Source organism: Typha latifolia, chromosome 3 (genome assembly GCF_019914945.1).
Source record: "Typha latifolia isolate L0001 chromosome 3, TyphaL0001v2, whole genome shotgun sequence".
NCBI classification, from domain to species: Eukaryota; Viridiplantae; Streptophyta; class Magnoliopsida; order Poales; family Typhaceae; genus Typha; species Typha latifolia.
The window spans coordinates 8380427-8404921 of NC_133088.1; the positions used below are offsets into that span (position 1 = coordinate 8380427).

Sequence of the window (24495 nt, forward strand, 5' to 3'; positions counted from 1 at the left end):
AAAAGACACCCCTAAAATGTATCCATACTCAAGATGACATTAGTGAAGTATGAATCGTATCAGTCCTGCCATGGTCACTCCAAAGGAATCAGCCTCATAGTTAAGGTTATTGTGGGTTGAGTCTTCCCTTATCGGTGTGCTCTCCATTGGTCTCCTTGTCGACGTCATCTTCCTTGTTTCAACTATTAATAAAGATCTAAGGTTTGCCTGGCTCTGATACTAATGATAGGCTACGAAATAATTTCTTCAAGTTCTGGATTTATTGTAGGATGCAGTCCGTGCAACTAAGATAAAATATTCACCAAATATTTTTTTATAATTAGAAAATTATGAAACTATGTGAAATGGATCCATGACTTCTTGAACTACGATTTTTGTATTTATGCCCTTCGGAGATTCGAACTACAACTAGGATGAAAACATGATTTAGTATGGATGATGGTGGTGGTGACGGGTGGAGTGGATGTTAGGGTTATGGATGATAATAGAGATGAGGGTGGATGGTTAATGTTGTTTAAGGGATAAAGACGATGGTGAATAAGTGGTTGAGATCCCAAGAAAGAGGGAGGACTTGACAGACAATGGAGATTAGAAATTAGGAGACACCTTGCCAACGGTAGAGGTGGTAGGTTGGTGAAGAGGGAGGAAGGAGATTAAGGTAGAGAAGATAGAGAAGATAGGAGGCAAGAAATAAATAATCCAATAGCATAATGATTTTAGCTGCCATCCACACTTTTATAGAAGCTAGCTAATAAGCCAAAATACAATTATTAGCCCTAATTCTAGAAGATTCCTACCGATCGCGTTCGAACGCACAAATGACGTTCTCTATTGATGTGAACGCAATGAAGGCGTTCGAACACCGCATTGTTCTCTGTATTTGTGAACCTGATGCAGGCGTTCACAAATACATTTGAATGCGCCCCTAATCGTGTTCGAACGTGACCCAAAGAAATTTATTTTAATAAAAATAAATAACTAATGCAATAAGAAAAAGACCCTAACTAAATGTATCAGCTCGATTCGTGGTGGGGCTGGCCCACTTGGATTTGGCCGAGCTTGTCCCGAATATGGCACACTTGAGGCTAGTGATCTCGGGTTGCTCACTAGCATTTGATCCATGGTTGTCGACTCCAATGTGGTCCACTTTGGTTGTTGTATTGCCTTCAACTCTCGTATCTTTTCCTCCATCATTTGTGCCACTGAGAAGGCCTCTAGCAAGGTGGTAGGACGAGTAGCTTTGACTTCTGCTTAGATATCACAACGAAGCCCGGAGATGAAAGTGCTTTTGAGAGCTGAGTTCAACCACCTATGGACTCGATTGTTAATTCTTTCAAACTCCTCTTGATAGGCTCTTACAGAGGTATTTTTTGTTAGCTTTGTCAATGTGGCTTGGAAGCCCTCATAGTCGGAGGGTCCGAAATGCACACAAAGTGCATCGGTGTACTCCTCCCAAGTGGCGAAAGCATGCTTGCAATGCGCTACTTGAAACCATTTCACTGCTATGTCTTCAAGGAGGAATGAGGCCAGAAGCACCTTTTGGTGATTAGGTGTCCCTTGATAAGTGAAAAATTGCTCCACCCTATAAATTCAATCCAATGGGTCACCACCACTGAATTTAAGAAAATCGACTCAAATAGTGCAAGGTTGTAACATTTGGTCGCATCCATTCTCGCATCCTCGGTGAAGTGGCTCTTGTTGCTGGACCCTTGGTTGATGTGGGGGCTCCTCCCACTCATCCTAAGACTCCTCATCTGGATGTGGGGCCATAGGTTCCCTCGGGTGCAATGGTGGTAAGTTGGTGCGGCACCCGTGTAGGTCGTCGCGTTGTTGCCATGATGTCTCTAGGATTGGTCCTCGTCGGTTCCCCCTCTCCTGGTAAAGGGTGATCTTCATGTTTTCGATGACACTCAGTGCTACGCCTTGGAGGATAATGGCTCCTATCAACAAGGGTGGCCTTGATCTCTAACAACATTTATGCCATAAGCGTTGGGGTTTGCGCGAGATCGGGAGGGCCTTCTATCTATCCTCGTGAGCTCTATGGGGATGGAGATCTTGACGGAACCATGTGGTCCGTCTCCAAGCCTTGATCTCTTGTTTGCTTTGTCACCTTCAATCTTGTGGTAGCCATGACAGTCCGAGGAACATTGGCTCTAACACCAATTATTACGAACCAGTCTGATTCGATCCGCAACGGTTCTGGACTCGGTTAGGCTCGTAACTTCCGAAGTGATCTGCAAACAATCTAATAGACGGATCTTTCTAAATTTTGAATATGTTAGCGCTCTTGGAGAGAGTTTCCAATGAATCTAAGATAACATAATTTAGATGGTTAGATCTCAAGATATTGACCAAACAGTGGCCGAAGGTCAATTTAATCATAGTTTGATAGCCCTCCAATGGCTAGAGACAAGTTGAGAAGGAGGTAAAGGCCAAAGCTAACTATTTTCGCCGCAGTGCGTTAGAACACGCCCGATCGTGTTCAAGCACATAATTTGCATTCTCTGTAGCTGCGAATGCGTACAGGCATTCAAACGACACGTTCCAACGCAGGTCCCCTCTAGCAAAAGGTTTTATTCTCTCAAGCAAACACAAACTAGATAAATAGGCTTATCTCAATGCACCCAATGCCGCAAGCAGATCCAATCCGACCAAGTCGTATAACCCTAGGCTGCCAAATCGTAAACCAAATAGGTTTTCGATGCAAATAATTCTTTTTCTAATTAATTAATGTAATTAGAAAAAGTCACGAAACATACTCTGCTCGAATCTCGACTCGTCCGAGTCGGTCAAGCTTGGACCTTCCGCCCAATGCCGAGGTGAAGGAGGCGCGCTCTTACTTTCCCATTCTCTTCCCTTCTCCTTTCCCTCCCAATGCCCCACCTCCATTTAAACCCCAAACAAAGCCATCCTTCTTCCTGCCTCCTTGTCTCCATTCGCCGCCACCTGTCCGTCGGCCGTCTCGACCTTGCTGTCTCCTCTCTCCCCCTCCTCTCCCGAGCCGGCCTCCGCGCTCCCTTCTCCCTTCTCGCCGAGCTCCTCCACAAATGCCTAATCTCCTCTTCCCTTACCTTAGCCCATCGTATCCATCTTTTCGTCCACCTCTCGGGCGTCAAGTCTTTAGTTCCTTCTTACACTCGTCTCGCTAACCACCTCCTGTCCTTTCACTTCCTACGCGGTCGCCCCTCCGAGGCCCGACACTTATTCGACAAAATGCCCCAGCCAAATATCTTTTCCTTCAATGCCATGCTCGCTGGCTATGCGCGTCTCGGCCTCCTTGCGCCCGCTCGCCGTATATTCGGTCGAATGCCGCATCGCGACCTCGTCTCCTGGAACACGATGCTCCTCGCGCTCGCTCGTGCCAGCTCCTTCCGAGAGGCCCTGTCCTTATACTCTCAGCTCCGGAGGTCCTCCCTTGGTTTCAATGCGCATACCTTTTCTGGCCTCCTCGTGGCATGCGCCCGCCATGCGCAGCCCAAATTTACCCAACAGATCCATGCCCAGGTGCTGCTTCTTGGGTTCCTATCCAATCTCATTATCGCAAGTTCACTCCTTGATGCCTATGCAAAATGCGGTTGTGTAGATGATGCAAGGAACCTGTTTGATGAGATGCCCGTTAGAGATGTTCTTGCTTGGACAGCCCTGGTTTACGGGTATGCGAAATGTGGGGACTTGGTCTCTGCTCGTCGTCTATTTGATGATATGCCAGAGAGGAATCCTGTCTCCTGGACTGCTCTTGTTGGGGGATATGTTCGTGGTGGCCAGCCTTTAGAAGCACTTGATCTGTTCAGGAATATGATAAATAAGGGTGTTAGGCCTGACCAGTTCACTTTCAGTAGTGGTTTGTGTGCGTGTGCTACTATTGCTTCACTAAAGCATGGGAAGCAGATCCATTGCCGAATGCTGAGAACCCAATTCAATCCCAATGCTATAGTTCTTAGTTCTCTCATTGACATGTACTCCAAATGTGGGGATTTGGTAGGAGGTCAACGAATATTTAAGAGGACAGTTCAAAGTAAAAAGGATACAGTGATGTGGAATACAATGATCTCTGCTGTGGGTCAGCATGGTCATGGCAGAGCTGCAATTAAACTTTTTTCAGAGATGATTGGAGTTGGAGCGAAGCCTGATGTTAACACCTTTGTGGTTCTCCTGACTGCATGCAGCCATTCAGGTTTAGTGGAAGAGGGTATGGAGTTCTTTGAGTCTATGGGCAAGAACCATGGTATCTTTCCAGAAGAAGACCACTATGTTTGTCTGGTAGACCTGTTGGGCCGAACGGGCCGTTTGCAAGAGGCAATGGAATGGCTTGAGAAGATGCCCCATAGACCCAGTGCACGATCTTGGAATGCTTTGCTTGGGGCATGCAGGATTCATGGGAACATGCAGTTGGGAAAGAAAGTAGCAGAACGCCTTATTGAGTTGGAGCCTCAATCTTCTGCAGCTTATGTGCTACTCTTAAATATACACGCCAATGCTGGGAGTTGGGATTCTGTGGAAAATGTAAGGTGCCTCATGGAGGAAAACCTAGTAAAAAAAGAGAAGGCTTCGAGTTGGATCTAAGTTGCTAATATAGTTCACTTGTTCAGCACCTCAGAGCAGCACATGGTTTCAAAGCTAATGTATGTTGTGCCACTAGACCATCACTCTTTCAAATGATAGGTGCTTCTTGGACTACTTGAGTGCTCCACGGATATTGGGCAGTCATAACATTTTTCACACGTTTGGCATACTTGTTATATGGAACACCACCATTTAAAGGCAAAAAAATCGCAAAACCAGAGTTCTTCCAATTGGCTGCAGATAATAAAGTTACTTTTTGAAGATTATTCTTCATCAGAGGCTAATAATGTTTTCAAAACACTTCAGCAATGTACATTATGTACTATCTGGAACCCTTCACATTATTGATAATGTTCTGTTCTTGAATATTCTTAGTTTTTACATATGGTTATTGTTTAATAATAATGAGTTCCTATGTTTTAGTTTTCAGTTCTTTTCAAACAAGATTTCGTGCTCGGAGGACATGTGAATTTAGATATTCACTTCAATAGATGAGAGTTTCCTGCACTAGTTAAATGCTTTTTGCAGAAATATTCTCTGCCATTCCATGCTAAAATATTTGAATATTTTTTTTTTTGATAAAAAAAATTGAATGTCGTTAGAAATTGCATACCATATAGCTATTCGTTCTTATCGAATAGTGTTCTGCTCCCTCCGTAGGTCTGAAATTGCTGGTGAATTTATTTGGACCTGTTCTTTAGAGGTTGGACATCTATTCTAAGATGTGTATTTGTCAGTAGAACCTTTTTAGCTTGACAAGGACATACAATATAAATAAATAGAAATTCATTATATTGGAACGCTTTAACGATTGGAGCGAAATAGTTTGTTGTTATTAGGAAGATCCCTGGTTGAATTAATATTTTGTGCACTCAGGTCATTAACATATGTAGCAGAAGCAGAAAAAATAGTATCCGACTCAAATTGATTTGTTAGTCTCCACCATAAAAGTATGCATCATAACTGAGATTTATTTTTTCTTTTGTGATATCCATAATCTGACTATAGAATCACCAGACATTCGTTATCATCTGAGCTGCTGAGCTCTTTATTTACTGGAAAGGAAATGTTTGTTCCATAATTTGACTATAGCTTGCATTATGCCCTTTCCTCTCCAATAGATCATGAATGACTATAAATATGCAACTCAAAGCTGAGAAATCCTCAAATAACTTAAACCTGAGGGGTAGACTTCCACTCCTTCCAGAAAATGGAGAGGGCATCGCTAAGGCTAATTGCCATTCGGGACTTCCTGAAAACTTGTGACCCTCTCATTATGAAGAAGCCACTAGAATAGAACGAAGAGGTGGTTCGTGTCATGCCTCAGTCAGGACAACATCTTTCGTCCTCCAAGAGGACTACTACTCCGAGATCAACAACAATGGGGAGAACACCCGCCCCCAAACTTAAGGAGTCCAGAAGGGGCTTGAAGAAGACACAGCCAAGGAGAAGACGTTGGAGTGATTCCATCATTTCCTCGCAAAAAGACAAGGGAAAGGGTCGTACAAACCCTTCCAAGTGAGAAGATATCCCCATATGGATTTGACCAAGGACAAAACACTTACATCTAGACATGATCAAAGGGCCCAGCCTGCCCATGCCCGGCCAGGTTTGGACCGGGCTAAGCCCGACCCGGACCCAGTTTAGGCCCGGCCCGGCCCGAGCCCGAACAATCCATGGGCGGCACAGGCCAGCTCTTTGCCCGTCCGACCCGGCCCGAAAGCCCGCCCGTTTGGCCCGCAATTAGGCCTGCCCGTTCTGCTACAGTAGCCCGACTATCTGCTATAGTAGCCCGTCCGCCCGTCTGCTACAGTAGTTTGCCCATCTGCTACAGTATTTTTACCATTGCTACAGTAAATTTTTTTAGTATTGTATCGTTTTGCATTGTTTTTAGCGCACCTTTAAAAATTTTTAATTTATTTTAATTATTTTTTAAATGGAGGAATATAAATATTTTTTTTTAAAATAAGCTAATAGTTAAAAAAATTCTAAAAATAGCTAAAATATGGGTTGGGCCGAGTGATTGGTTAGTCGGGCCGGCCCAGCCCAATCGGCTTGCCCGATCTCTCACGGGTCGATGGGCGGTAACGAGCTAGACTATTTTAGCCCGGCTCGAACTCGGCCCGGCCCGCCCGATGATCATGTCTACTTACATCTTAGCGGGAAGGTAAGTTTTTGATGCAAACCAAATAAGATCGGATCACATCAAAGTAAGATTAGGCTTAATGGATTGAGTCTAATTATCTTATTTAGTTATTTAGTTTAATTAGAGTCTTGGCAGGTTAAGATTTTATTTAATTAGCTAAATTTAGCTCTACACAGTTTGGAGAAAATATTTGTAGAATATTCTACACATATCAAAATAATATCAAACTAGTTGAATAAGTCACCAACCTTGAGATCTAAAACCTTTATATTTATAACTTTTCCAGATTGGGAATTTATCTACAATGAAACGAAGGGTTAATAGAAGAAGGTAAGAAAGACTACTTTAGTTGATTTGTTAGGGTTTTAACTTAATTGTTGGTTTATTAGGATTTGTTTGGAGTTGTTTAACTTAGTTGATGAGTCCCTAATGTGAGCCTATATATATGTGGAGGAAACCCTAATTAGAGTTGTATGATGATGATAATATTGGAATTGGCTTTGGCCTTTATCTCCTTCTCTACTTGACTCTAGCCATTAGCGCCCTCTCCCACCTCCCTTCTTCCTCCGCCCGTCTTTGGTCGGCCTCTTCCAGCTTCTAACCTCTCTTCTACAACAAATTCTCTCTCTTCACACCAAGAACTAAACCTAGCATCCATCTAGTCATTGGAGGGCTATCAAGCTAGGATCTAATTGACCTTCGACCACTATTCGGTCGATATCTTGAGATTTAACCGTCTAAATCTTGTGATCTTAGATCCGTTGGAAAGCTCTCTTCAAGGGCAACAACATATCCACATATCCAAAATTCAGGAGGATTCCTTGGCTAGATTGTTCACAGAACCCCTTGGAAGTCATGTGCTTCATCAAGTCCAGAACTGTTGCGGATCAGATTAGGCCGGTTTGTAACAGTTTCCATGGGTTGGTAGCCTAGACTAGTACAAGGGCATCACTAGCAAGAGAACGAGAACGATAAATTTTATGCTTATAAGTACGAGTATCCTACGAGAAAATAAAATATTCGAAAAAGTAAAATATTTAATGTGTGTAGATTTTGGTAATATTTTTTCTCTAATATAGTAATTTTTGGTAGATAAAACAATGAAATTAGATATTTGAAATGTGTTTCCATCTTGAGAAGAATTACATCAAAATAATATTTTCTCAAAACTTATGGCTAAAAAATAAAATAAACTTGTATCCAAATATGTGAAGGACATGAAAATCAAAATTGTAGATCAAGAGGTTATGAAACGAACCTATTTGGTTTCATAATTCTATTTCTACGACGAATATCTAGCGAATATTCTCTTCTTACTAAGTGGACTACCATCCTGCACCCAAGCTTGATTCATGTCATAACAAGTGGTATTAGATCCATTGCTCCTCGGACACCATGCCAATAGTCAGATTCATGGCATCAAGACCCCATGAAGGCACTTCAGTCGAAGAAGAGGCCACAGATGTGGTCAGGTCCAAAACAAACCTAATCGAGACGGCACGATCTGAGTTGGACCTAAGCACACTATGGGGGACTTCTCCATTTCTTCCTCTATGAACTCAGATTTGTTCAAAATGTTTATGGACATGATGGAGATGTAATGAGTCGCGCAAGCATCTATTACGAACCGACTTGATCGGATTCGTAGCGGTTCTACACGGGATTTGGGATTCGCGGGTGGAGACATGGATTCTTAAGTATAGGATGGAGGTGATGGTAGAGTGGAGGCCGAATAGTTGATGGAGGTGGCTCGGCAATAGATGATGGTGGTGGTGGGTTGATACACCTTGTTAGAGTCTTTTCTTATTGCATTAGTTATTTATTTTTATTAAAATAAATTTTTTGTAGGTCGCATTCGAACGTGGAAAGGGCACGTTCAAACATCATGTTCAAACGCGGTCAGGCACATTCGAACGCTACGTTCGAATGCCTGTATCAGGTTCACAAAAATAGAGAACGTCTTTTGTGCGTCCGAACACGACCGGGCGTGTTCGAATGAGATCAGCAGAAGTCCACTAGAATTAGGGTTAATAATTATATTTTGGCTTATTGGCTAGCCTCTATAAAGGTGTGGATGGCAACCAAAATTATCATGCTATTGGAATATTAGTTTCTTGCCTCTATATCCTCTCTCTAATCTCTCTACCCTAATCTCCCTCCTCCCTCTTCACCAACCTACCACCTCCATCATTGGCAAGGTCTCTCCTAATTTCTAGTCTCTCTCGTCTATCGAGTCCTCCCTCTTCCTTGGGATCTCAACCACTTCTTCCTCTTCATCTTTATCACGAAAACAACTCAACCAACCACCCTTATCTCCATTATCATCCATAACCCTAACATCCACTCCCCTCATCGTCACCACCATCATCCTCACTATATCATGTTTTCGTCCTAGTTATCATTCGAATCTATGAAGGGCGTAAATACAGAAAATGTAGATCAAGGAGTTACAAACCAATCCCAATTAGTTTTGTAATTTTATGACTACGAAAAAATATATAGTGAATATTTTTCCTCGGTTGCGCGGACTACTTCCTACAATAAATTCAGATCTTGAAGGAATCGTTTCGTAACCTATCATTGGTATTACAGCCAAGAGAACCTTAGACCTCCATTAATGGTGGAAACAAGGAAGATGGCATCAACTAGGAGATCAATCGAGAACACACCGATAAGGGAAGACTCAATCCACGATGACCCTAACTGTGAGGCCGATTCATTTGGGGCAACTACGACAGGACCGAGTCAACCAACGTCCATACGTGTGAACATTGGCTTAGCGGATGAACTCAGGGGTATGTATCAAACATTGCTGCATAGGGTTGACGCAATGTAGAATGATCATAATGCTTTAAAGGAATATGTCATGAATCGATCGACTTCGTCATCAGATCGCATTCAAATGCGGAAGGGGTCGCATTCGAATGTCCTTGCAAACGTCTGCATCAGGTTCGCAAATACAAAGGACACAAAAAGTGTGTTCGAATGCCTGCATCGCGTTCGCACATACGGAGAACGTCTTTATTGATTTGAACGCGATCGGGCGCATTCAAAAGCGATCGGCGGGATTGCATTAGGATTAAGGTTAGTTATTATTATTAGGGCTTGTTGCCTAGCCTCTATAAAGGTGTGGATGGCAGCCAAATTCAATATGTTATTGGATTATTGATTTCTTCCCTCCTATCTTCTCTCTATTTTCTTCCCTCCTCCTTCATTACCAACCTTCCACCTCAAATGTTGGCAAGGTCTCTCCTAACTTCTAATCTTCCTCGTTTATCGAGTCCTCCCTCTTCTTTGGGATCTCGACCACTTCTTTCCCTTCGTCTATATCCCTTAACCACATCCACCATCCACCTTCATCTCCATTACCCTCCATAACCCTAACATCCACTCCACCCATCACCACCACCATCACCCACGTCATTTTGTGTTTTCTCCCCAGTTGTTGTTTGAATCTACGAAGGACGTAAATATAAAAATTGTATATCAGGAAGTTATGGATCTAATCCACTTAGTTTAGTAATTTTCTAACTACAGGGAGAATATTTGTTAAAAAATTTCCACGGTTGCGGGGACTAATTTCTATAACAAATTCAGAACTTGAAGGAACCATTCCGTAGTCTATCTTTCGGTACCGTAACCTATCACCGGTCCACTTTGTAGAAGAAGAGGATTGGTACTTAGAGGATGATGTTGATCCCTTTAGAGATGGTGATGGGCGTGCTCGAGGATTTAGAGAAGGAGATCAACATGCACAAATGTTCAGACCTGAACCAAGGAACTTTCGCGAACTTGACAATGCTATCCAAAGGAGAACTATATGCACAAATGTTCCGATGGATTGAGTGTTTCAAGTGGAACAATACTTTGATTGTCAAGGGACAGCGAAGGACGTAAATGTCCAAATGGCAAGCTTTCACCTCTAAGGAACAACGTTGCATTGGTATAGATCGGCTATTCACGGTGGAGGATTTACTGGTTATGCTGACTTTTGTAAAAGGATTACATGTAGATTTGGGACTATGGCATATGAAGGTTTTGCTGCCATATTAAACAAGATGGTTCAAAGGACGATCGTATTGGAGTGCAAAGTAGAATTTGAAAGAGTTAGGAGTCGTTGTGAACCACCTTGTCCCGAACTAACATTGATGAGCGCATTCATTTCAGGGCCAAGGGAGGTGCGAAGAGCAAAGCGCCTTTGCTTTCGATGCGATGAATGTTTCACCCCCGGTCATCGATGTTCCAAACCGATCGGGAGTGTGATGCTCATCGACGGTCTTGAGGAGGATGATGAGGTTGTTTATGATGGAGAATGTTCAGAGGAGGTCTATGAGGTGGTAGTGGAGGAGGGCGCAGAGTAAGATATCCAAGCTAAAATATCGATGCATGCATATTCTGGTACTTTCGTGCTAAGGACATTACGGGTGGATGGACTTCTTAGAAAGCATTGTGTGCACATCCTTATCGATTCCGAGAGTCCACACAACTTTCTAGATAATAAGTTAGTGAGGAAGTTGGGCTTGGATGCTGAACTGACCGCGGGGTTTGACGTTTCTATTGGAGATGGCACAAAGCTTAGGGCAGAGAGCTTGTGTTGCCGGGTCGGCATACGGGTGCAAGGAAATGACATCATTATGGAAATGTATCCGTTGGTGGTGCGAGGAGCAGACATTGTCCTAGGCACTCAATAGTTACAAAGCTTGGGACCCATTATTTTTGATTTCCGGAGCATGTGGATGAAATTTAACAAGAAAATAAAGATGTGCGGCTTGATGGCGTTCGATCTGTGTTGATTCTAGCGATGCAACCGATGGCGGGGTTGCCTTGTGTGAGTGATTTAACCTATCTTCTTCAATTAGGACCAGTAGGAGATGAGCCTCTAATGAGTCCATGTATCATAATTGATTTGTCTAATTTATTAGATAAATTTGCTAGACTATTTGAGGAGCCAAAGGAGTTGCCACCAAGGCGAACAGCGGACCATCGCATAGAGATTGTGCCCGAGGCTGCATCAGCGAATGTGAGACCATATCGGTATCCACATATGCAAAAGTAAGTTATCTCCAAGATGGTAGTCGAGATGTTGGAGCAAGACCTCATACAACCAAGTCATAGCTCTTACTCTTCGCTCATGCTATTAGTGCGAAAAAAAACCGGGACATGGCATTTTTATGTCGACTATTGGGCACTAAACACTATCACCGTCAAGGATCGGTATCCCATTACGGTCATAGAGGAGCTACTGAATGAGCTTGCAGGGGTGACCAAATTCAACAAGCTTGACTTGAGGGCTAGGTATCATCAAATAAGCGTTCATCCAGCGAATTTGCACAAAACTGCATGTCGGACTCCGGACGGGCACTATGAGTTACGATTGATGCCCTTTGGTCTCACCAATGCTCTAGCTACTTTTCAAGACCTCATGAATGACATTTTTTGGCCTCTATTATGAAGGTATGTCTTGGTATTTTTTGACGCCATTTTGGTTTATAGTAGGACTAAATTAGAGCATTGGCGACATTTGAAGGATGTGCTGAATTTGTTGAAGCAAAACCAGCTGAAGATTAAGTAGTCCAAGTGCCTATGGGTTGTACCACAAGTGGTGTATTTAGGCCGCATCATCTCAGTGGAAGGTGTAGCGGCAGATCCTCAAAAGGCGGCATGCATGACCGCTTGGCCAATCCCTACTACCACCACAGGATTGCGAGGATTCTTAGGGTTGATCGAATATTATCGCCGCTTCCTCGCCGGGTATGACAAGATCGCTGCTCCTCTCACTTCTTTACTGAGGAAGGACTCTTTTAGATGGACGGATGAAGCCACTACAGCTTTTGAAAAACTAAAAACAGCAATGACAGTGATGCCCATTCTAGCTCTACCAGACTTCACCAAAGAGTTCGTTGTGGAATGTGATGCATCAGGAGTTGGCATAGGAGCAGTACTAATGCAAGGTGTAACGCCCCTGCCCGGCACGGGCAAGCCCACACGGCACGCGCGGCGCACACGATAGGACGGGCGAGGCCCATCACGCACAGATACTCTCCTGTGCACATACAATCATGACATCATCAAATACTACCTGCTAACATATCTATGCTCACATAATCCAACACCAAATAAAATATACTATCAACCAAATAAACCTGTTAACATGTGAATATCCAAGTCCACAATAATATACACTAGACCACTAATTAATCTAGCAGAACTGACATAGGCCACAACAAACCATCAAGGTACAACTAAACAACTGATACAAGAGTACACTATAGTCTGACCTGTATTATACCAATTATCGTCTATACAATAAAGTACAAATATAAAATAATGGTACAACTCAATATCTGATTAAACTATCTTTTATACCATCTCGCGTCTAAAGCTCACCTCATCTTTCTAAAATATCTCCTCAGAATATTTCGAGTCGGTATCACGTACCAAATTATCTGTGGGGTTAGAAAGAAAATATGGAGAGTCATGAGGAAAAGGCTCAGTGAATAGACCTTACCCCGAATCAGTGATGCCAAACAGAGAGTAAATCATATACTAGATAATATGAATCAGAAAGCAGCATGATGCCATGTATGAACATGTATATATGTATCCTCAATGACATATATATGAATAAAATCAATGCTCATTCCTCAACCAAAATTATATCACATGATGAAATTACCATATAACATCATCGAATATAAAGACATATCATGTATAACAATTATGATCCAATAATACTAGTCACATCAATGATGATGCATGATGCATGATGCATGATGCATGCTAACCACTAGATAATCATATATGTCAAAACTAGATATAATCCATATATCTCTCACTATCACAATCATCCGTCTCAACTCTGAATATCATCCACCATGCTGGACTACGGTACTCAGCCCTAAACTTGATACACATCATGTCACAAGCTCAGGGCATACCCTGTCATATGCTAAGAGTATCTTTGTAGATAAATCATACCCTGCTATACGCTAAGGGTATCTCTGTAGATAAATCATACCCTGTCATATGCTAAGAGTATCTCAGAATAAAGTAATCATACCTTGTCATACGCTAAGGGTATATCAATGATAGTTGTACCCTGTCATACGCTAAGAGTACAACCATCAGCCATCACCATACTCTACCATACACTATGAGTATGTCCAATACCAGTCCGGACCAGATACCGTTCCAGCCATCACATCATATCACATCACATACACATGTACTTTTATGATTTTCTATACATGATAAATCATATGCATATATCCAGTACGATAACAGATCATGCAACTCAGGAATTTAGGTGGTAAAGAAGCCAAGAGAAAAATGATGCAATGTCGACTCTAACCATATATCTAACACATGTATACTTTTGCTAATCTATCACATCCATACTCATGATAAAGATCATCCCGACATAAAACCGTAACAGTATAATCATCTCTATATATCACCAATGTACTCATATCTCGTATCAGCCTAATCAAATACATGATAAAATATGCTTGACTATAATCATCTCTAGATAAAGTTATATAATCATGTTGGAGGCCAAAACATGCATGTACATAAGATATAATATAATCTAATTTGAGAAATGCATCTAGGGGATAAGACTACTCACCGCCTGATCAGAAGACACAAACCACGCATCTCTCACGTCCGTCAGTTAACCGAGTGACACTCATCGCTAGCAAGGTCCACGGGGTCTCAAATAAAGGGTTCGGGATCTGAAATATTAAAGTAGTATGATGTTAGCCGTTTATCTAATTAGAATTAATTTAATTAAAATATAAAGGCTTATTAGGTTTAGAATCACTTTTCTTTATTTTTGATTATATAACTAGGTCTATAATATAGATACGATTCAAATACTATAATTCTATTATTATTATAAAATGTTAGTTATAACATAAGTAGAAGAGGTATGTTTCCTTTGATATAAGAATATTTCTAAATATATAATTATAAAATAAAATAAAAGGCTAAATAAGTATAGACAAGGTCTAATTATAATTAATTTTATAATTCATACACTATATTGATTAATTTGGGACAATGCAGTCTTTACTTGATAAAATAATAAATAAATAAATAACTAAATAAGCTTAGTATTTTATTTGTTGCAGAATAATCATAAAATTAATAGAAATACTTAAAATATATATGATGAGGGTATTAGAATATAAATCTAATAATTGTAATTTACAAATCTATCTATTAATTTAATAGATATATAAATAAATAAATAAATAAATAAATATAAGTATTACCTATATTTATACCTAATTAATCATTAATTATAAAAATTATCATTAATAAAATTATATTGAAGAATATATAATATTATTAAAATAGTTAATGTCTAAATAATCTATTTGCATTAATTAAGAAAAATACATAAATAAATAACATAAATAAAATAATTAATTAATAAATTAATTAATTAAATCTGTCATCAGTGCTGGGCTTGGCCTAGCACTATGCAGAAAGAAAGTGGAGCTGAGGAAGGAGGAGAAAAAGAAAGAAAGAAAGAAAGAAAGAAAGAAGAAGAAGAAGAAGAAGAAGAAGAAGAAGAAGAGAAGATGAAGAGGAAAGAGAGGAGGTGAGGGAGGAGGTTGCGAACCCGGGCCGGCAGGGAGGGCACCGGCCGCTGCTGGCCAGCTAGCAGCTGGCCTCTCGCCGGCGGCTAGGCTCCGACGAGCCCGAGCTCGGGCAAGAGAGAGAGAGAGAGAGAGAGGGAGGAAAAGCTTCTCACTAGCGGCGGCGGCGGCTTTGGGAAGGTGGCGGAGAGCCGACGTCGGCAACAAGGAATGCAAAAGAGAGTGGAGAGAGAGTGGAGTGAGAGAGAGACCGAGAGAGATAGATAGATAGATAGAGAGAGATTTAAAGAGAGAGAGAGGAGGCGGTGGAGGAGGGTTTCGGTGGCACCGGGGCCCGCCACGGCCAGCTGGACGCAGCCCGTTGGCTCCAGTAGCAGCAGCAAGCGCGTGGCGCCCCCACCACGCAAGCTGCATGCACAGCTTGCTTGGGCACGAGGCCGGTCACACACGTCGTGCCCAAAATTAATTTTTTTTGGGTTGTTACACAAGGAGAACGTCCAATAGCTTTTCTTAGCGAGACCTTATCATAAAAATCCTAGCAATTATCGACCTACGAGAGAGAGATGTTGGCAATTCTGCATGTGGTGACAAAGTGGAGGCCTTATTTGATTAGTAGACGATTCATTATCCAAACCGATCAAAGGAGCCTTCCATACTTTATGGGACAGCGTATTAACACTCCGGCACAGTAGAGATGGGTCACAAAATTGTTGGGGTATGATTATAAAATTTCATACAAGAAATGAAGGGAAAATAGAGCGGTGGATGCATTATTATGCCAACCTAATACAGCCGAGCTTGGAGCCTATTCTTCTTCTACTTTTCCTTTTCTCGACGAGCTAAGGTATGCTTGTACATGATACACTTAGTTATGTTCTTTTCTTATTACATTAGTTATTTATTTTTATTAAAATAAAATTCCTGTCGATCGCGTTCGATCATACGTGGGGTCACGTTTGAACGCTCTTGTGAATGCCTGCATTAGGTTCGCAAATACAGAGAACACATATTGTGCGTTCGAATGCACTTGGGTGAGTTCGAATGTCCGTATTCGAACGCTTGCATCGCGTTCGCATATACAGAGAACGCGATCGATGAGAATCCTGTAAAATTAGGGTTACTTATTATTTTAGGACTTGTTGGCTAGCCTCTATAAATATGTGGATGGCAGCCAAATTTATTATGCTATTGAATTATTAATTTCTTGCCTCATTTCTCTCTAGACTCTCTCTCTCCTCCTTCTTCACCATTCTTCCATCTCTACCGTTGGCAAGGTTTCTCCTAACTTCTAATCTCATTTATCTGTCGAGCCACCCCTCTTCTTTGGGATGTTGACCACTTCGTTCCCTTCGTCTATATCCCTTAATCACATCTACTATCCACCTTCATCTCCATACCCATCCATAACCCTAACATCCACTCCACCCATCACCACCACCATCACCCACATTATTCCATGTTTTCGTTCCTGTTTTAGTTCAAATCTATGAAGGGCATAAATACAAAAGTTGTAGATCAGGAAGTTACGGATGTAACCCAATTAGTTTCGTAATTTTATGACTATCGGAGAATATTTGACGAACATTTTCTCACGGTTGCGCGGATTGATTCCTATAATACATCCAGATTTTGAAAGAATCATTGCGTAGCCGACCTTTTGATACAATAACTCATAAGTACACCTGATCCAGATGTTTTGAGATTGTTACAAGAGGTGTCGGATGATTGGGAGCGCCATCCAAAGTTGGAGAATAGAGGCGATTTGCTGCTGGACCGCGGATGCATTTAGGTGTCCGCAAATGATGGATTGCAGCAAAAATTATTAGAGCACTTCCACCAAACTTCAGAGGCTGGTCATGAGGGTGTCTTGAGGACTTATAGAAGGATATCACAGAGTTGCATGTGGCTAAATCCAGATCTTGATTAATAGTATAGTTGATAGAAAGCGTGAGGATACCCGAGTAGGCGCCAAGGTTAGGGGTGCCTGGAGTGATGATTATAGTCGCTAATATGCGATATCTCATGGCTCATGTCCGAGGTCAGTTGAGTTTGCGCGCATAGACAAATCAGACACATGTCGTTCGCTAGGGCATATGTGGCAAGTTATCTTCACGAGGTTTCTATCAACTATGTGGATGCCTGGTCTAGATGGATGTTGATACCCTAGCGGGTGATGGGGTATGATTATATTTGAGATACTCTTGCGGGTCGCGGAGTATGCTCTGAGCCTTCCGACATGATGTTGAGATCGAGTTCCGGGTGGTGACTGTGTCGTGGTGGTCTAGTATGATGATATTATACCGAGATGTTGAGTGATCAATATGCATCATATATGGTTGCATTTGATTTCATAGCATGATCATGATCGGCATGCATTATGTGTCATATTTGAGAGAGAGTTGTAATGATAGCATAACATAGAAATATGTTTACTCATTATCGAGGATTATATATGATACGATCTCTCCTTGGGCTAAAGGTTCGATCTCTTCCAATTCTCTAATCTAAACTATATCTAGCACAAAACTTTAAAACAAGATTTCGAAAGATGCCGCCGTCGGATCGACGTGAAATTTGGATATGTTATAGCCCCAGAAAAGAGCTTTCCAACAAATTAAGTTTTAGGCGAATCGATGTGAGGATCTCGAGATATCGTCCAATTAGTGGACGAACATCAAGGTGGTCTATTTAGGATCCGTGGATGGAGGCACGAGATCCTAGGATGATGGTGGTTGGAGGTGGACCAGTGTTTGTGGGGTGGCACCAGTGACAAGTGATGAAAGAAAGGTTATGGTTGATTGTAGGGTTAGGGCAAGTGTTGGATAGATTGGAAGAAGGCGAAGAAGAGGGCCGCCCCTAAAGGTCTGGGGTGATTGGCCGGTCGAGGGAGGTTAGAAGCAGCGTCGCCGAGGATTGAGAGAACGAGAGCGAAGAAGACGAAGAAGGCAAGGCAAAACTCAATTCTTCAATAATCAACATGACCTCTGGTTGCCATCCACATCCTTTTAGAAGCTAACCAACAACTCAAAATTAACCGTAAAAAAATACAATTTTGCCGACCACGTTCGAACTCGCCTGATCGCGTTTGAACGCACCGAGTTCGCTCTTCTCTGGAATTGTGAATGCGATGCAGGCGTTCGAATGCACGATCGAACACACCTGTTTCCCACTTCTCTGGATTTGCAAACGCAATGCAGGCGTTCACAGTGCACACTCTTCACCCACGTTCTCGACCGTGTTCACAACCGCGTTCAAACTCACTCCACCCGTGTTTGAATGCCAATTACAGAAAACTTATTTTCATGGAAATTAAACACTAAAACAAGAAATAAAGACACTCCTAAAGTGAATCCATACTCGAGATGACATCAGTGAGGTCTGAATCGTATCAATATACTTTTATCAGTTATGTTAGGTTTTTATTTGTTGGCAATTGTGTACAAAATATTCTTAGTGTATTTTTATATGTATATGAGCTTTACACAAGTCTAAAATATCTCTGGTTTGAAGAATTGCAAGATTATTGGAGAAAAGCCGTCGAGTTCACACTGCGTTCACAAACGCGTTCGAACGCGGGTACTGCGTTCACACAGACAGAGAGCCGCGTTCACAAACGCGTTCGAACGCAGGCACTGCGTTCACATAGACAGAGAGCCGCGTTCACAAATGCGTTCGAACGCGGGCACTGCGTTCACACAGACCGAGAGCAGCGTTCACAAACGCGTTCGAACGCGAGCACTACGTTCACACAGACCGAGAGCAGCGTTCACAAACGCGTTCGAACGTGGGCACTGCATTCACACAGACCGAGAGCAGCGTTCACAAACGCGTTTGAACGCAACCTGAAGAATTCAAGCTGTTGCGTTCGAACGCACTTGGGCCCGTTCGATTGCACTTGAGATCAAGTCAAGCCATTCGAACGCACACGGGCCGTGTTCGAACGCACCTATGAAGTTTGCAATTTATTGGATTTTCGTGAGTACAAATATAACTTGGATTTGGCTCTATCTTGGAGATCATATATAAGAATAATGTTGCCCTAACTTAAGGGGGTGGTTGAAGAAGCATTATTGAAGGAGACTTCTTGAGGCTACATCGGTTTTTCAACTAACAAGGCTCTTCTCATCTACAAATCTTAATCTTTCGTCTTAAGGGCTATCTAGACGAAAGATCAATCTCGAGGGTTACTGAGATTGGACTTCAATCACAAGAAGCAGTGAATTGTAGGTTCTAGCGAGCAAGACTGAGAGGAACAAAGTCATTTGGATCGACGGGTTGTTTTGTGAGTCAGTCTTGTAACTGCTACTATTCTAGTGATTGGTTTTGATCCGAGTTTGGATCCGTGGTTTTTTCCCGTTTGGGTTTTTCCACGTTAAAATCTTGGTGTTCATCTCTGCTTTCATTTTTAATATTTCTTCCAATTTTTACTTAAGCGAACAAGCGAGATCATTGCCTAGTGTTTAGATACATACGTGTGTCTAGGGATTTTTTCAAGTTATGACATATTATCTACTTTTTATTTATATATTATTGAGGATACATTCATATACTCATTCATGACATGATGCTTTTGCTGATTTATATTATCTAGTACATGATTTACTCTCTGTTTGGCATCACTAATTCGAGGTAACGTCTATTCACTAAGCCTTTTGCTCATAACTCTTTTTATTTCTTTCTTTTTAACCCCCACAGATATTATGGTACGTGATACCGCCTTGAGATACCCTAATGAGATATTTTAGAACGAATATGAGGTAAGCTATAGATGCGAGACGGTATAGATGATAGTTTATATAGAAATTAAGTTGTACCAGTATTTGATATTTGTACTCTTTTATATTAGACAATGATTTGTATGATACAGGTCGAATCATGGCATACTATTGTATTAGTTGTTTTAGTTGTATCTTGATGGTTTGTTGTGGCCTATGTGGGTCCTACTAGATTAGGTAGTTGTCTAGTGTATATTATTGTGGACTAGGATATTCATATTTTAACATGTTTATTTAGTTGATATATCATTATATCCTGATGGTTTGTTGTGGCCTGTTTGGGTCCTGCTAGATTATGTAGTGGTTTAATGTATATTATTGTGGACTAGGATATTCATACGTTAACAGGTTTATTTGGTTAATAGTATGATTTATCTGGTGATGGATTCTGTGATCATGGATAGGTTAGCAGGTTTTATTTGATGATGTCATGATTATATGTGCACAGGAGAGTATCTGTGCGTGACGGGCCCGGCCCGACTTGTTGCGTGTGCCGCGTACTGTGTGGGTGCATGGGCATGCACGTGCACATGCTGGGCAAGGGCGTTGCAATTCAGGTGGTATTAGAGCTTAGGTTTAAGGATGATCTAGCAAACCATCAAGTACACTAGTTGTCGATTTTGTTTAGGATTACGTTAGTAGTTGATCTCGATGAGTTTGATATTAATTGGTTGAGATAGATATCTAGATTGTGATGTTGAGATTATTAAGTTTTGATACTTTGACGATATTGATAGAAATAATTTAGGATATTGGTATATTGAGAATTTATTTGAGCGACTAATGAATAAGAAGAGATATTACTAAATCATGCATTGATGTTATCGATGTAGAGGTGTTATAGTCTTTGGAGCATAATATTGGAGATGTAGACATGCTCATATGGTGCGATAAAGTGTAGAAATTCCTAAACATGTAGAGATATTTATTTATGCAGAAGAATTATTATCAGTAGATTGGAGGTTATTCTGAACAGATATAGCTTATTTTTGGGATTTTTGATCTTTTATGGATATATTTGAGATTAGGAGATTAATGTAAAGAGATATATGTGCAGAGAGACTATTCTAATTCTTATGAGGATTATAATTATTGATTATGGATAGATGAGTAAGATATGTGATGATTTGGTATAGTGGAAAAGATATTAGGTGATGTAATATAGATGAATGTAGATTGTATACGGAAAAGAATTTTTGGGATGACTAGTATGATAAATTATGTTTGCAAGATACTTGTGTTAGTAGGTATAAAATTTTGATTATACCGACAAGATGGATGATTTAATAGGGATATGTTTGTACAATACTACTACTAGAGGATTAACATCTTATCTAAATCTTTAAGTTGATGATTACCAAATAGGGTAATGAGCATAGAAAATATGACATGGATATAGTTATTGGATTCTGAATTATTTCAGTAGTGGAGACTTAATGTATATCTTTCTGGATGACATGGTAGTAGGTTTAGTTTAGAAGTTGCTGATTATGTGAATTCGATTAGATGGAAAGAATGATAATAAAATGAATTATATAGGGTGATGATAGTTGCTAAAGTTGATAGTCTCATAATATATCTTGTATGACAGTGAAAATATATTTTGATTATTAGTTTAGTTTTGGACATTAATTGAGAGGATCAGAATATTATAGCATGAAGATCGTGTATTTTGGGTGATGAATATTAATTACAAATATACAAACTTATTTTTTATGATATTAATGATGTTATGGAAAGATTTTTGAGGATGCTATAAGATTAAATTGTTCAGTATATGTGGTGCACTTTATATAAAGGATGTGATAGAATATTAAGTTGAGACTCTCGAAGAAATATGAGGTTAAAGTGATTTAATTAGGAATGAGATATGTTGGTTTTTAATCATAGATGTTAAATTGAGATATTATGTGCTTTGACATGTTAGTTGTTTCGATGATATTAATTGGAGAGATAAATTGATAGAGGTATTCATACATCCTATAGACTTAATCATTTGTTATGACTGATAGATAGTCTAGAAGTTGAACTAATTGCTTCATAGGACAGATCATATTCAGTTTATCAATAGAAATTTATTATACTGCTAGAAGATAAACAGATAATGATGTATAGGAAAGTGATTATTTTAGCATTTGTTTAACCGTTGGCTTTCATGTTCGATTATTACTAGAGGTTATTGAGCGAGCCTTTTAGAATGATGAGATTGATCTTAATAATTATAAAGATTTACAAGTTTACATTTGAGTCTTAAAGTAAAGATACTTGATTGGGAGATAATGATTTCATGATTGGTTCCATTATAATTGTGAAAATTTGATCTTTTAATGAATTGCAAAGTTTTAAGGTTGTGAGTTGATCTAAAGTAAAATGGAAGATATACTAGTAAGGTTGTAATTTATATTTTTGGATGTCTTCTAATCTATATGAATCAGTTAGTGTCAGTTATTTTATTAGCATATTATAATAGCATTACCAATTCGGGAGATTAATCTTAGTAATTTTAGTTCAAGTACAATGATTTTGTAGATTTGTCTAAGATATGGTTATGTATTCTTAAAGATTAAGTATGATGGATTAGTAAATATTTGGATGGCAATGGATTTATAGTATGAATTGAATATTATATCTGTCGAGATATTAAATAGATTATTGGATTACTTAGTAGAACTCAGTAGATAGTCTTTGGATCTGAATATTGTTATCCTGAAGTGATATTTTGGTGGATATATTAGCAACGATAGTAATTAAATAGATAAAAATCAAACTTGAGTTATGTGAATCGAGGAATGAACAGTTTGGATATAGAAAGTGATTGATAGAAAGATTATTATAAAGTTTATCATGTATGTTTCTGGAGATAGTTTGAATCTAATCTTTAAGATATTGCAGATTAAGAAGGAAGATAATGTGGAAAATCAAAAGAGGATATAAATTTCGTTTAAAGTTGCATTAGGATTTACATTGATAGGCTGAATTTGATGCCCTGCATGTTATTCTTAAGAATGTATTATGAATACACGTTGATATTGTAGTTTTATATGGATAGGTGTGATCCCTTATATTAATTTATCTAGTAATTTGTATAATGATTTAAGCATATAAGCAGTGCACTTTAAATAAGAGAGTTTGTGCTATCGCCTATATTTTAAGAGGATATCAAATGATGCTGAGTATGTTTAGATTAGTAACATTATTTATTAGAAAGAGAAGCATGAGTTAAATATTTCAGATATTCTTGAAATAACTTGTATTTATCATTCTACTTGGTATTAGTGATAGTATTGAGTAATAATCCATTGAGTATGCTTGGGATCAGAGTATATATTCAGTAGATTGGAGATAATTTACTTAATTGGGTTGTATCGTATTATCATTGGTGATTATGGCATTACGATATTGTATTGTTGTAGTTAGCAGGAAAAGTTATAAATTTGGATAGCTTGAGGTATTTTGGAGTAGAATATGATTCAAGTAATAGATGACAACACTTTTTATATTGTAGAATGAATGTATTATTTCTGGCAGACTAGTGGTATTATTGATGTGTATAGACATGGTATGATTACTTGACTGACCTAGATCTAGAAATTTTAATTTTGTAAGGGAGTTACTTGTGGTGATATAAGTTATAGATTTGGAAAAAAGTAAGATTGCACAGTTGCCGATTTGAGTAGAAGGTGGTGAAACTAGATATGTGGATTTTCTTACAATACCAGTGTGATTTAAATTTCGGGGTCAAAATGTTAATAAAGGGGGAAGGAAAATGTAACAACCTATCCTTAAAAAAAAAAAAAAATAATTAATCATTGCATGGGCACGATTTGGCCCGCCACACTCGTGCCCATGCAATGGGGCATAGCGTGGGGGGGGGGGGGGGTATGCATGTGTTAGATACATGATTGGAGTCTACATTGCATCATTTTTCCCTTGATTCTTGTTCCACCTAAATTGTTGTTATGCATTGACTCATTATCATACTGGATATATGCATGCGATCTGACATTTAGAAGGAAAGCATGAAATGTGATTGATATGATAGTTGATAGAAAGCGTGAGGATACCTGAGTAGGCGCCAAGGTTAGGGGTGCTTGGGGTGATGATTATCAATGCTGATATGCAATATCTCGTGGCCCATGTCTGAGGTCAGTTGAGTCTGTGCGCACAGATAATCGGACACATGCCATTCGCTAGGGCATATGTGGCAAGTTATCCTCACGAGGTTTCTATCAATTATGTGGGTGCCCGGTCTGGATGGATGTTGATACCCTAGCGGGTGGTGGGGTAAGATTATATTTGAGATACTCTTGCGGGTCGCGGAGTATGCTCTGAGCCTTCGGACATGATGTTGAGACCGAGTACCAGACGGTGACTGTGCCACAGTGGTCTAGTATGATGATATTAT

At 40.0% G+C, this 24495-nt stretch overlaps 1 protein-coding gene and 1 long non-coding RNA gene across 2 annotated transcripts in view; both read left to right on the top strand.

The window, feature by feature from the left end:
• Positions 1-24495, top strand: part of LOC140784297 (uncharacterized) — a 41451-nt gene that overhangs the window by 12025 nt on the left and 4931 nt on the right. The gene's annotated exons all lie outside the window — the stretch shown is intronic.
• Positions 1795-4992, top strand: LOC140783396 (pentatricopeptide repeat-containing protein At2g21090). Its single transcript, XM_073130275.1, has one exon. The coding sequence runs from the start codon at positions 2875-2877 to the stop codon at positions 4561-4563; it is 1689 nt and encodes a 562-aa protein (XP_072986376.1). The 5' UTR covers positions 1795-2874; the 3' UTR covers positions 4564-4992.

What these genes read in the sequence shown, in the direction of transcription:
- LOC140783396 (XM_073130275.1), top strand. Translation starts at nt 2,875, where the DNA reads ATGCCCCACCTCCATTTAAACCCCAAACAAAGCCATCCTTCTTCCTGC.